General features: G+C 37.9%; 1 protein-coding gene across 1 annotated transcript in view; it reads left to right on the top strand.

The window, feature by feature from the left end:
* Positions 1 to 6067: 6067 nt before the first annotated feature.
* bbs9 (Bardet-Biedl syndrome 9) overlaps positions 6068 to 15614 on the top strand; it is a 217983-nt gene continuing 208436 nt past the window's right edge. Inside the window, exons 1-4 of the mRNA XM_062423178.1 lie at positions 6068 to 6179; positions 6714 to 6870; positions 10896 to 10960; positions 11105 to 11218. Of these exons, the coding sequence (XP_062279162.1) occupies positions 6068 to 6179; positions 6714 to 6870; positions 10896 to 10960; positions 11105 to 11218 (448 nt within the window). The remainder of the gene's footprint in view (positions 6180 to 6713; positions 6871 to 10895; positions 10961 to 11104; positions 11219 to 15614) is intronic.

Here is a 15614-nt window from a genome sequence, read left to right as displayed (position 1 = left end):
TAAAATGATTTAAATCACTTATCAATGATGCTCATCAATGACATGATTCATGTTATATTGATAAAGTAAGTATGTGGTTATTTTTACTGTAATACTTTAACTACATCACTCATAATACTGCAGTACTTTTACTGTAATACTTAAACTACATCAAAGCTCATAATACTTAAGTACTTTTACTGTAATACTTAAACTACATCAGGCTTGTAATGCTTATTACTTAGGCTTTACACAGTGTTAATATTGTGACTTAGCACATGTATTACTTCATGATTAGTTCCTATGGCAAATTTTAAACCACAAATGTGTTTTACATCCATTTATATCTAATTAAGTCATCAATAAATCAGTGATTGATCTTTTTTATTAATGATTCAGAGTGCAGAAATAGTTTTTTCTTTAGGTTTGACACTAAAAGTCTATGAGTGGAAAATATATTCGCAATCACACTGACTGTATAATAATCATGTTATCTAAAACAATGAGATAACCATTAATTAACTGAAAGTGAAGGATGCAACTCCTTATTGAATGGTGGGTTTCATTATATAACCATTAAAACCATCACTCAATACTGACCCCAAACGATAAATAAATAGTTTTTCAATAAATTATGTTGAATATTTCCATTTCCACTTCAGGAAAAGTCGAAATGTTACACTTGAGGAATGTCAGAGTGCTTTTTTTTTATTGCATTCAAGTGTCAAAATGTGCCCTTAACAGTATGTGAGGGTCTAAATGTAATTACAGACTGATGGTGTGAATTAACAGACAGACAACTGCTGCAGTTTTTGGTGGAAGTGAATCCTGCTGCAGTGCACTTAAAGGCCTGTAGATGGCGCCAAGTCACCAGAAGATAAATATAAATATATATATATAACGGTGCTTTGAAGTTTCAGGGTCAGCAGCAGAGTCTGTGCAACGTGGCATATACATTAAGTCTGAAAGGCATGGCTGAAGATCACATTCGCACGTGGCTCGTTGGTCTAGGGGTATGATTCTCGCTTAGGGTGCGAGAGGTCCCGGGTTCAAATCCCGGACGAGCCCTCCGTTTTTACAGGTAATAGGTGTAAATGTAATGGGACAAGTTCAATATTCAAGTGCTGAGTAAATCAGTGATTCCAGGGAGTCTCAGGGAAGCTCTTCAGAGGAGTAGTTAATTTACACTATAATTACATCTATAAGTACTAAAAATGAAAGACTACATGACATTTTGGGGAATAGGTTTCATACACATTCTGTAATAAAACATCTAAAAGCAAAAAATCATATCAGATGAGGGTCTGTGGTCTAATTTATGTCTTTTAGTGTGAAAAAGTTTGAGAAACAATGGATTCACTTATTTAATACACAGAAATATTGAAATATAAACTGCACTTTATTTACATTATCCTTCAGCAAACACACATGTTTCAGTCATTCAGCTTTATGTCATACAGTTTGTCCTCAGTCACGCTGGATATTATCAATATAATCTTTATGGATACTTTATACGTTATTGATACTTTAATTACATCAAGTTCATAATACTTATGTACTTTTACTGTAATACTTTAACTACATCACTCATAATACTTATGTACTTTTACTGTAATACTTTAACTACATCACTCATAATACTTATGTACTTTAACTGCAATACTTTTGAGCTCATGATACTTATGTACTTTTAATTTAGGAGGATCTTTTATTCTTGACTTTTACTTGTAATGGAGTATTTTTTACATTGTTGTATTACTACTTTTATACTTAAGTAAAGGATGTGAGTACTTCTTCATCCACCACTTATCATATATTTCTACTTTTTAATTAAGATATAAACACTTCTGTCAATTCAGTTTGAAAAAAAAGCAGTCAATCCAAAGACTCCATTTCCCAGCATGCCCCTTGTGTTTCCGGTCATGCGCAGTGCGGCCCAGCTTTGAGCGTCAGTACCATGACAACAGGACGATGGCTTCTAGCAGCAGCAGCAGCAGGGAGAGAAATGTGATTTTTGTATGACCTGGGAGGTAACAAAACAAAGCGTCGGGTGTTTTTTACGGACTGGCTGGTAAACACAGAGGTAAGAAAGACTCGTGAACATATTTAAATCACCTGTAAGCTCGTTGCTAGGGAACTTAGAGAGAGATAGCTGAGTTAATTAGCCGGCTAAGCTAAAGTTAATTCAGCCTTTCTGTTGACGTTTAGCTGCAGGATGCCTCAGTTTAAAGACTTAAAACAGCCTCTGAATGAGTGTTTACTGCACTGACTTTACCGTTTTTTAGTATTCAGACTTAAAGGAGGTTTTTCCCACATGAGTCCTACTGAGTTTTAAACATTACTAAACCCACAGGTGTTTGTCTGTGTGCTATTAGAATCCACAAGATGAATAGAAAGTTGAATACAAAGACTACAGCAGCTAATTAACTCCTTTACTTATCTTTGTGTGTCTGAAACTGTGAACTGTGTCTGTGCCGCAGCTTTTTAACACATAACACCCCAAACTGTGGATTTAAAGGCACGTTAAAGTCTGACATCCAATTCTCATCAGTCAAACCATTATATATAATATGAATTTTCAGCATATTTAAACATATATTTTAACACACAGTACCTGTTTAGTGTATTTCAGTGTAACAATGGTAAAAGGTCATTTTAAAGCATATCACATCCTGCTGATCATCTGACATCACGAAAAGGGCCCTAAGAAGACCCTCTGCCCATGTAGTGAGGTGACTAAATCTCTGTAATATTTGATACCGTAACTTTTTAACTCTCTAGTGACTGCTGCGAATAATGGTTTTAATAGAAATCAGCTGCTAACTGTTCAGTTTGCAAGCCTCAGCAGCCCCAGAGCCAGTCTGGAACTCAGCATCTTTCTAAAGGACACTATCTTAAGGATGATGGGACAAAACATGCATCCCTTGGCTCAAGGACCCCTCTCACTATGGGTCAGTGACAAATAAGGGTTGGCAGGATGAGCAAATCAAAAATATCTTAAAAACTAGTTTGAAAAGCAGCATCAGGTTTGTTAAAATGTACATTTAGTATTTTTGAAATGACATTTGCACCATTTTTTACAAAAAAGTAAAACTGAATGCTCCTGAAAATGTCAAATGGTGTAACCACAAACGAATTATACATATTAAATATTTTATCCACCTACAGTGTATTTAGGTGGCCTTATACTAATAATTACTTCATTTAAAATAATGTAAATGGTTCCTGATCTCCATGATTCCCCGAATGAAATGTAATATTTAGAACAATTGTATTCCATTACCTTTATTTAATATAAAAAGTTATAATGTAAGATCATGCCTAACTAGTTGATATGGTGTTTTATTGAGAATTTAGTGTTTTTAAGCAAGTTGAATTATTTGGTACAAAGTTTCTATGGTTACACCACTTAGACATTTTTTCATATTTTAACCCCTTTAAATTTAACCTAAACCACATGGAAAAAAAAACAAAAACCCTCATACAGCTGTCCCATATTTATTAAAGAGATGAGAAACAAAGGTCCATGATCCGAGTTTTAAGCCGTTTGTAATTTCCTCCAGTTTTATTCTGACAGAAAACATTAGACAAGATTAATATAAAATATATTCACAGCTAATTAAAGAGGAGAGGATGAGCTGCAAACAGTCTGAGAGGAGTCAGTGATGCACGGAGCCAAGCAGACAGTCACAGGATGTTACTGTAATGTTTACACATCCCTCTTTTACTGCTGCACATGGTGCTGAAACTAACACCAGGGTTCCCACCTGTCCTGGAAAACCCATTAAAAATATTAAAATATCCTGGAAAATTATTGCTCTCTTCTGCTCTTACATGCTTAGAAATGTTGACATATTTCTAAGCATGTTAGAGATAATTTCATAGGAGTTATAGCCATAGACTGCACATCTTCCAAGTCAGACTTCTGGGGGCGGGAGAGGAATAATCACAGAAGAAATCTGGGTAAATGTACAAAATGCAAAGTACAACTGTAAGATAAGATAAGATAAGATAAGATAGGATAAGATATTCTTTTTATTAGTCCCACGATGGGGAAATTTGCAGTGTTTCAGCAGCAAGTGGACAGTAAAAGTGGAAGAGCATCAATAAGGAAGAATAAAGAACAATAAGTAGGTACGAAAAACAATAACAATAATAGTAAAAATATATAATAAAAAAGAATACTGTACCAGCTAAAAATGTCCTTGGAAAAAAAAAACCTGGAAAATTATTATAAAGAAAAGAGTGGGAACTCTGAACTCTATTTTTATTATTTAACCCTCACATACTGTTCATATTGTAAGTCATAATTCACATTCCTAAATCCCCCATCAGTCATTAATACATGCTTAATTAATCAAATGGAAAAAAAAGACATTCACAATCACTATTTTATAGTCCAGGGGAGCATTTTATAGAATATGATGATTATAACAACATGTTTGAATGCTTTTTTAAATAAACACAGGTCAAATGTGTACATTTTCATATATAAAAATGTGTATCAGCTGCATAAAAAAAGAAAAGAAAAAAAAAGATTTGTTTTATTTCCATTTTAAGATAAATGTGTATTAGTGATTTTTACAAACTCTTAAATGTAAAAATGTGTCAAATTTGAAGAAAAGCAAATATCTTATTGTACTTATGAGTGCATGATTTCATTTTATTTAATGCATTTTAAATTGTAATAATTTTAGGCAGCCAACAAAGAAATCTACATAATTTCCAGCCTTTTTTAAACACATATTTATTATTATTATTATTGTTATTATAATTATTAAGTGAAATATGTAGTTAATAGAAGCTGTAATGTTCCTGTATGAGCCGCTCAGGCCTGTGTGGCAGTGTGCTGCAGAGAGGAGGGATCCAGGATTAGCTGCCCGTTCCACCTGCTCAGCATTTAGCAAGTAGAAAAGCTGCTTGGTCCCATCAACCCCCCTCTTCTCCTCCTCCTCCTCCTCCTCCTCCTCCTCCTCCTCACTCACAGTCCTTATGGGGAGGTGGAGGTGTGGAGGTGCATGTGACCGTCCCTCTGCTCTGCTCATTGGCTGGTAGAAGGTGTATTACGGTGCATAAAGAGCCTCGTGCAGGGGCGAGCGGACAGAGATCATAGTGGGCAGAAGTACAAGCTGTCACCATGTTAGCGGCTTCAGTGACACTTAACTGAGCAGCCGTCATAGTGTGAAAAAGGTTGGAGGTTTGATTCCCTGAAGAGGAAAGTGAACAAGTGAATGAGAAGTTTTTGCCCCCTTTTTTATCACTCATTGCTGTGATTTAGTTTAGTTTAGGTTATTTTGGTCATAAAAGTCAAACATACATGTATAAATAAAGTAAATAATCATATGTTCTTTTTTCTTCATCTCCATTAGAAATAGTCATCAGTCAATTAATCAATCTTTATTTATATAGCTCCAAATCACAACAACACACATAGTGACAAACCAAAAGGGAAAATAAATAAATGCATACATAAATAAATTAATAAATAAATACTACTACTTCTACTAATAAATACATATAATAAATAAACAAAGCATCTAAACTTTATTGTGTGCATCATGTACTATTACTTTTGTTCATTTTATTTTCATTTGTATTATTATTATTATATATTTTTTAATTTAAAATTTAAAAACATTTTTTTCCATTGTATGCATCATGTACTTTTACCTCTGTGCTCCTCATAGCCTTATTTTTTTATCTCCCTTGTTTGGTTTAATTTCCTTTTGTAAAGCACTTCGTAACATTGTTAAGAAAAGTGCTATATAAATAAACTTTTATTATTATTATTATTATTAATATTATCATTATTATTATTATTATCATCATTATTATCTAGGTTTTTGTATTCAAACTAAATGCAAACTTTGTGTGTTTGTTTTCGTCGTTTCATGAGTTGATGAATAAATGCTTCACGTAATCATTTAGGAAGATTTAATTAAAAGTGATTGACGTTTAATTAAGAAACAGATGAACAGAGCTCCTTTTGACTCAGACACACTTTATATACTGTGTGATGAGTTCACAGCAGAAGAGATTTAACATTTAAAATAATCTGTCTTTCTCTTTTTGTTCAATCAGAGGCAGAATGTCTCTGTTCAAGGCCCGCGATTGGTGGTCGGCAGCGCTCGGCGAGGGGGAGGAGTTCGACCAGGGATGCATCTGTGTCGGAGACGTAGACAACAGCGGCACCGGACATGGTCAGTGTGTGTGTGTGTGTGTTTGTGTGTGTGTTTGTGTGTTATGGAGCCATATACAGAAATTGCACATCATGTATACTAAGTAAATGAGGAAGTGATGCACCAACATACAATGAACCTCAATGTGTCCATGTTGAGGTTTAGACATAAAGAAATGAATACACAAACTTAAAATGCATTCTCATAATTTTATTACAATTTGATTGGTTATGTAAGAAGATATTCAGCTCCTATAATTGAAAATCAACCTCATTTTTTCCTCACTTCCTCATTTTTTACTTGCCATTAACTTATTTGTAGAGTGAATAGAAACTTTTGAGCCACGGACAAAAGCAAGATGCATTTATTTGGTAGGTGACAGTAGCTTCTAGTCTGATATCCAGTATCGGTTGGGCCCTAGTTTGCTTCCCAGTTGTTAAACATTACGTTGTTTAAGCTTTAAGAATGATGTATTAAACTCACACAAAATGAAAGCAGTAATTATCTCCTGATATCATATAACATTTATTCTCCTGTATGATTATGGCATTGCAGATAAGGTGGTGGTGGGCAGCTACATGGGGATGCTGAGGATCTTCTTCCCTCACACCGGTAAATCCAGCGAGCCGGGGCAAGGTGCAGCCGAAGCCCAGCTGCTCGAAGTCCAGCTTCAAAACGCCATCATCCAGGTGGAAGTGGGAAAGTTTGTCTCGTAAGTAGACGTCACACACACCTGGGCTAATTTAAGTTTTCTCCAAAAGACAAGACAGGAGGATCAAAAGAGGCATGTTAGTATTTAGACACTGCTCTGGTTTCAGGGTCCTGGCATTGTTCATTTTTTTATCATTACTTTTATTAATGGCAGCTCTTCTTTTTCCTCTCTGCCGTTGGTTTGTGTCACTCCTGATAAATCGAGTCCCTGCAGATCTGAGCTCTAACACCAGGATCATTGAGTGATCTCTCGGCCCTCCCTTCTTCCCGCCTCCCTCACCTGCCCTCGTGGTTTGTAGGTCAGGTTGGCATTAGCTTGATGTCCCTCTGCCAGGAAGCAACCTTAAACCACTATCTCACACATGCAGATCTGTGCTTTATTGTCTTAGGACAGATACCGGATTACACTCTACTACTACAGGAGAGAAGAGAGAGGGTTGTAGATCTGTTCACTTGTGCAGAAATGCTTTTGGTCAAATTCTTCAAATGTTGTGCTATTTTGAAATGTTATCATTTAGTCTATAAATGTCAGACAATAGTGGAAACAATGCCCATCATAAGCTCCAAGAGCCCGCTGCCTCGTCTTTAAACTGCTTGTTTTGTTCGACTCAAACTATTTTCACAGATATAAAACTGAGAAAAGGAGCAGAACCAGCAAGTGTTTCATATTTTATTATTATATATATTTTATTTAACATGTTGAATATTAAAAAATAAGGAAAAACCCTCCTGAGCAAAATCTTAAAGGTCTAACTTCAGATGTAACCTCCTTTGTAATCATCAACATTTTCATCAATAACTCTAATTTAATGACACATTTTTTCTCAGTAACTGTAAAAGATTACACTTTTATTTATTTTGTCATTAAATGATGTAACAAGTTACTCCCCTACATACATGTGCTGCCTGATGAATGAATCACAGGTCTTTCCACAACTCTGTCGTTACCTTCTGTGAATTATAAGTGTTCATAGTAAAGCTAATAACACGGCCCTATTTTAAACTGCCAGGCAGAAACACCCATTCATAACTCATCGCAGCACTTTTTCATTCATAGAAAAACCATCCTTGCTGTTTTTAACTACCACATTAACATTAGTATCTTTTTTTTTCTCCTCCCTCCTCTGCACTGCATGCTAACCCCAAACCATCATGTCATGACTCCCCCCCCCCTTCCCCCCCAACTCTCATGATTTACCACCATCTATCAGCCACCAAGCAGCCCAAACATAGTTGTGCTCATAACGTCCGGCTGACCGCTGAGTTTTTAGCATAGCTGTCGGAAACCCAAGAGCCCCATCCCACTTTGTTATTGCACTGCATAATTGGATCTGGAGAGCTGACCCTCGACGAGTGAAATGTGTAAATTACTTTGTTTTTATGGCGTAAAAGATGATTAAGATCTCCCTCGGGAGGAGCGGGAGGGAATGGAATGACGTGGGATGACAGGACGGTGGTGATATGTATCCATCATATATTATACTGTATTTAAAATGAGAGGGAAACCTCGTTGAACCTGTGGTTGACCTATCCCTGCTCCTCTCCCCATCTCCTACTTCTGACTGTGATATCTTCTCAGCAGCTGTTAGTTCACTAACTAGAATGCATCAAATCGCTCTGAAAGTGCTTCTAACGATATCGTTCTCCTCTATCGTTATCGTTATAGTTGTGGTGTGGACTATGCATTTATAGTTATCCTTATAGTTATCGTCCTCAGTGTGGACGGCCCTAAACTGACCCACACAGTGACATTATATCATTGAAGTGACGTGCAAATAAGCGATAAAAAACCAATCAGGTTTTGTTTTTGTCTTGTTGTGTGTGTGTGCCCCGTGCTTCCCCCAGCCCATATCTAAATCCGCCCCTACATATAATACATCCATGCTCTGATGATCGAGATATTCAATCCTTAACCCCTTTTAATGCCGAGTGAATCATATTTGATACATGAGTTTTAGAGAGCTCTACATCATCAGTGTGAGAAACCTGATGTATAAGATCAGATACATGTAGTGCACAGAGAAAACAATGCAGTAGTTTATTTTATTATATTAATTCCTGTTGAAAATGTGTGTATCAAATGAGATACAGCAGGTATAGAAGGTCATTTATCTGTATGTATCACCATCATACATAAAAAGTTTAGTAGGTGGTGATATGAGCTTTACACAGGACCTATAAGGACTTTAAACAAACATTGTATTCATATGTTTTTGTTTGTTTAAAAAAAACATGCTATGAAAAATAAACTGCAAAAACTTCCAGATGTATCAAACATGATACAAAATAATCTCTATCTCTAATCTCTATGTTGGAATTTGCCTTTTCCATGGCTCCAGTGCTATGTAGTAGTAACTATAATGTGATTTTGGAGCTGAAACTCTTCAAATTTGGGTAAAACAAAAAGCACAGAAAGTCTTTACTGTGTGCAGTTTTTCAAGCCAGTCTGACTTTGACATATTAAGTAAATTAGACACAAGCCAAACAGGGGGGTTGAACCTCTAAACCTGGCAGTGGTATTTAAATTAATCTCTATGTTGAAATGTGCCTTTTCCATGGCTTTACTGGTATGTAATGTAATTATAATGTGATTTTGGAGGTGAAACTCTTCAAATTTGGTATAAAAAACCCCAAAAAGTAAACAGTGATGCTTATTTATTTACTCTAGAGTTAGTCTTTACTGTGTGCACTCAGTTCTTCAAGCCAGTCTGAATTTGAAATATTCAGTAAATTAGACACAAGCCAAACCAGGAGTTGAACCGTTAAGCCTGACAGTGTTGCTGCATTGCTTTAGCCGTCGCTCTAAACACCATATCTCCCATAGCCGTACTGTGGGTGCACAGGAACGTGCCGGAAAGTGAGGTTTCTGGGAAAAGCTCCGGAGGTTTGCCTCAAAGACTTCCCACATCATCGCAGTGGAAGCAGCATCCAACTAAATCAGTCTGTTTGGAAGATGTCGTGTTTAGTTACCTGCGGTTTCCACCACAGCATTCTTCAGAGACTGGTGGGCATTGTGGAAGCCGACCTCGACAGGGAAGCACGTTGTAAATATTGTCAGGGCAGACCGAGGTGGGCAGATGGTGAAAGGTTTTGTTTCAGCACTGACTGGCACAGTTTTCCAAGAAAGAAAGACTTGTGGGATTTCAGTTTTTCTCTTCCCTTGTTGTTCTTCTCTCAGCAAACATTACAAGAGTGGTTTTAAAAGTTAGTAAAACAGCATCTGTTCAAAGTCCGGAGAGTGGACAGATTCCTTCTCAGTGGGTTTGTGGTAAATAAGTACAAAAAATCTAGGATGAGCATCATTGAGACTATCCATCCCAAACCTCAACCATAACCAATGTAAAAAAACAACAAAATCCAACAGCTGCTGCAGTAATTTTTTAAGAAGTATGAATTCAGGTTTAACCACATTGGGAGGAAGTGCTGGCTTAGCAGAAGTGTCTCTGAGAAAGAAATGTAATCTTCACCACCTCCGAGGCCGCAGCTCTTGTAGCCTGTTGTTAGCAGCTGTTGATCCACATGTAACTTCAGTGTGGATTTTAACAGTTTGTATCCAACATAATATACAGAAAATGTAATTTAAACTGCTCCACTACTGCTGCTTATCCTGTTATTGACCCTCAGTCTTATGGTTGTCTGTAGCTGTATGATGACTGTCGTGTATTCAGGTCTTTCACCTGAAGTCTCCATAGGTTTGTGCTGCTGTCACCAGGTGCTTTATACTCAATGCGATGAAGTACTTTTATTATTAAGGTTTTCTTTATTTTGATTTCTCTTTATTATAATAACTTATAATACATTCATAAATATAGCACTTTCAAAACAATAAGAACAGATGATGCAAGCAAAAGATCCATAGTAAAAAAATATCGACAATATACAGTAAATTAAATAACACAAACATACATTGTGCCTGTTTTTCCTCTTTTTAAAGCACTTTGGATCAGGTGTGTTAAAGTGCTGTATAAATAGAGTTGAAGTTGAAGTGTAACGCAGTGTCTTTTGTCCTCTTTTTTTCTTTTTCAGGTGTTCGGAGCTTCTTCACCTGGCAGTTCTTCACCCCAGGAAACTTTCAGTCTACTCAGTTTCAGGTAAAAACACACACACATGATTTTCTCTTTTGTTCTCTGTATCTCTTTCCACTTTTAATCCTCTTACTCTTACTTAGTTTTCAATCAATCGTGTTTCACCTTCACCTTCAAAAGCATCACGTAGACTTTGTCATGTGTGTTCAGGCACCGCTGGGAACGTGGAGCACGGCGATCAGTACCAGCTGAAGTTGGTTTATGAGCACAATCTGCAGAGAACGGCCTGCAATATGACCTACGGCACCTTCGGAGGAGTCACAGGTACGACTGACGAGAATTATGCAAGCTGTCTGACTCTGTTATTTGGGGGTAATTTTTTTGTTTATGAACTCTAATCTACACTTGTGTCCTAACTCATTGATATCCACGTAATTGACAAAACACAGATGTTCTCCAGGATTAAAAACCTATCTTCAGTCTTCATTTACACAAACAACATGATGAGTTTTAGGGATGGGAAATATAAAAACATCCTGGAATCACACAGGAATGTTTGTGCTTAATTACATCAATTATAACTTGTAATAACTCTGACAGCAGCGTCATATAATCACTCACACACATGCAGGTCGCTGATGGTAAAGAGCATATTTCATGTTCACCAGGAACAGTAACTGCTAAGAAGCACTTCTACTATTTTAGCAGCTTTCCCAGCGTTTGAAAGTCTGTCTTTAGGCGGACCAAAAAGAGTTTTAAACATTAGGCTTCATCTTTAAAAGGCTGCTTGGAGCTTTAGATTAGGTTTTAGGGAGAGAGTTAGGTTTAGAGAAAAGTTGTGATGATTAAAGTTAGAGATAGAGTCTAGGAAGTGCTTTATGTCAGTGTGTGTCCTCGCAAGTATACAAGTATAAATGTTAGTATGTGTGTGTGTGTGTATGAGTGAACATCTGTGCATGTGCGTTGGCAAATGTGGTAATTGGCAGCATCGGACAAATACATAAAACTATAAAAGTCTCTGAGAGGAGCGAAGGATGGAAAGACAGAGAGAGAGAGAGAGAGAGAGAGAGAGAGAGAGGGAGAGAGAGGGAGAGAAAGAGAGGTCACATTGCTGCTCTCTCTCCAGTCAATTGGGCTTTTGGAAAAACCAAGTAGGGGAAAGCCCTCGACTAGTCGGCATCCAAGAAAAACATGCACGCACACACACACTCAAATACACACACACACACACACGGGGAACCCCCTTTAAAGCAGCGAAAGTGGCCATCCTAAATAAAGACTGTATTGTCCAGGTGTGTGTTTGTGTGAGGAGAGAAAGTGCCAGGCAGGACCTTTCATTCACTCCCTGTTTATACAGTTTGTGTGTGTGTGTGTGTGTGTGTGTGTGTGTGTGTGTGTGTGTGTGTGTGTGTATGTGTGTGTGATTAATAGAAAGAACAGCGTGGGCCCATTAAAACCAATACTTTGGCGTGTACTGGATGCACGTGCGTAGTGTGTACCATGCCGTGCTCACTAACGCGTGTGTTTCCACGTGCTGTTTTCTGGTAGGTTTAAAAATGTCATGCAAGCTCTCACGCACACCTAAATGAGTGCAATTGCAGCATGCACACAGACACACACACACACACACACATACACACACACACACACACACACACACACACACACACACACACACACACACACACACACACACACACACACACACACACACACACATACACACACCCATACTAACACATGCAGTCACAAAAATGCATGCACACATATAGAAAAACATATAAGTTCATTCTCCTCTCTCCTGCTGTTCCCCCATTTTCACCACTAGATGGCACTGCAAGCCCTTGTATTGCGTAGCTCCAGGGCTCGCTGCATCATCTAATTACCAACAATTTGAATGAATGGGGATCCTGTATTGCCTTTTGTAGGGAAATTCCCCTTTTTATTCACCTCTCAACAGGGAGTTCAGAGTTCAGATACAGAACAGCACCTCTGGATCTGACTAGAGAGTCTTTTGTCTTGCACACAAGGACACTTCAGCAGTTTTTAACTACCTCCTCGGCTTGAAAGAGGAAAACATCAAAACTGTTTTTCCCACTCCAATATTAGGTTTTAAAAGTCTTAATTAAACCAGGTTGGTCCCTTTTCTAATGTGAAGAATTTCATTATTGCTCCAGATAACCAGACCAGAAAAATAACATGCGGGCATGAGGATAAAATCACAGTAAAATAGCAATTTTATAGATAATTTGTAAAATGTAAAGGGACATAATGTCTAGACCTTCCAAAAAACAAATGTTATTATTTTACCAATTATTTTCATTCATATTAATGTGTGCAGGTTACATTTAGACACTGCTGTTACAGTTCTGTAGACAATCCTAATGCTTTAACAAAGCAGTTTGATAAAAGTAATGTTCCCTGTTCAGACTTCATCATTTAGATAATGTTTCATTCAAGAGGTAAAACTTATATTGTAGCTCTAAAAAAAAAAGCAAAGATTAGAGAAAAATATCATAAGTGAACTGAATTTTGTGCAGCTTAATGTAGGTTTTTTTCTATCACTGCAATAATCTGCTGACATTTGTGGTGGTCCAAACACCCAGTTTATGTACACTTTAACTTTTTTGTGATTGTAACATTTTTATTTTTAAATGTGTGATAATACTTTTGGGCATTTCTGCCTTTTATTAGAGGGAAAATATTAGAAACAGGCAGGAAACATGGGGAACGGAAGATGCAACAAAGATCTCCAGCTGCAGTTTAGCAGGAGTTATCACATGATTACAAAGTCGTCTTAACCATCGTTTTGTCTCATTTGAGTATTCAAGTTTTGAAGTCTTTGGTTACACGCATTTTTATCATATATCTCATATCAAAATGTTTTTCAATCCAGATTGTATATTACTTCTGTCTTTCTATTTTACTGCTGCAGAGGTTTAAACACTTGTTCCTTCATAGTCATTACTTTTAATATGTTTTATTTGTACAGACAGAAGAGGCTACTTTTAATTGTCTTGTCCTCATTAAGGTCAGATGAGAAGTTTGGGATCATTTGAGAGTGTTAGAGATGGTGAAACACACACACACACACACACACACACACACACACACACACACACACACACACACACACACACACACACACATTTTTAATGACATGCATGTACAAAAAATCACACACACACACACACACACACACACACACACACACACACACATTTTTAATGACATGCATGTACAAACAATCACACACACATATAGAGAAGGGTGATTTCTGTGGTGGTTTATTGAGTACAGTGTGATGGTCACAGCTCAGAGGCCAGACCAGCTGAATGTCTGAATGTGTAATTTTGTATGTGTGTGTGTGCGTTTCTTCAGCAGAGTGTGACAGCGCTCCGCTCTCCAGTGTTCAAAGTGTGTGTTTGGATTTGGAAAGCCTCGAATGTGTGTGGGACTGAATTTGCAACGTCTGCTGTTACACGTGAATATGTGTGTGTGCATGTGTGCATGTGTGTGTGTGTGTGTGTGTGTGTGTGTGTGTGTGTGTGTGTGTGTGTGTGTGTGTGTGTGCGTGTGTGTGTGTTAGTGTGTGTGTGTGGGTAGGTCTATAATAGCAGCCATTTAGCGGTGCTGTAGGCGCTGTAATAGCAGCTCTGTACTAATACTGCTCTAATAGCTGGGCTGCCTTTCGGTTTGGGTCACATTCAGGCCACACACACACACACACACACACACACACACACACACACACACACACACACACACACACACACACACACACACACACACACACACACACACACACACACAGAGAGAGAGCACAAACTGACCTTGTCGAACTTTGGTCAGACGCATATAGATATTACATGCACACTCATAGTTGCACATGCACGGACACACATACATTTATATATTTATATCTACACTCATGCACAAAATAAACTGGCACACACACACACTCTGTGGTGCACACGCCTACACGGACACACACATTCACATGTATTTTCTCACACACACACACGCAGACGAGGCTCTGCCCACTGCAGTGTGCGGCCAGCCTCTGTGCTTTGTTGGCTGCTCCGTGTGCTTGTTCAACATGTCTTATTAATGACACTAATACAGGCCTGTTTCCTCTGCTGTGTCTGAGCCGCGGCGCTCTCATACTGGGCTCTTTGACACGTTATACCTGGGCGTGGGGGCGTGTGAAATTACACATGCACCGTTACTATTATGGTTCTCCTTTTTTCTCCAGTGTGTAGCACTTTTTCCTTATTATTGATGATACAGCGCCGTGTCAGGCTGTCTGGGGGCGTGTGTGTGTTGTTTTGACCCTCGCTCCGCTCTTCAGGGTGGGAAACGATCACCGCGCAACCGACAAATCTGTTAAGTGTTTGTCTGGGCGGGCGCTCCGACTCCTCCAGCTGGTTTTTGGAGTCTTGATCTGTCCGTAGTGTGTTTTTGTTTTACACCGCAGACCCTGGAGGCCAATTCTGACTCGCTGCTCATAACTGTTATGCTTCACTGTGTTTTTGATGTAACACACATTTTTAAAATGCACAGTAACAATATTTTATGGGGGACTTTTATTCCCTGATAAGTTCCTAGTTTTTTCTTGAAAATGTCCTGCAAATAAATGTGGTTTAATTATAGGGGGGAACATAAGATAATATAATATAAATAATCCTTTATTAGTCCCACGATGGGGACATTTACAGCG

This window comes from Scomber scombrus, chromosome 7, assembly GCF_963691925.1.
Source record: "Scomber scombrus chromosome 7, fScoSco1.1, whole genome shotgun sequence".
NCBI lineage: Eukaryota > Metazoa > Chordata > Actinopteri > Scombriformes > Scombridae > Scomber > Scomber scombrus.
Note: the sequence above shows the minus strand (reverse complement) of the source record. Positions and strands in the feature narration are given on the sequence as shown.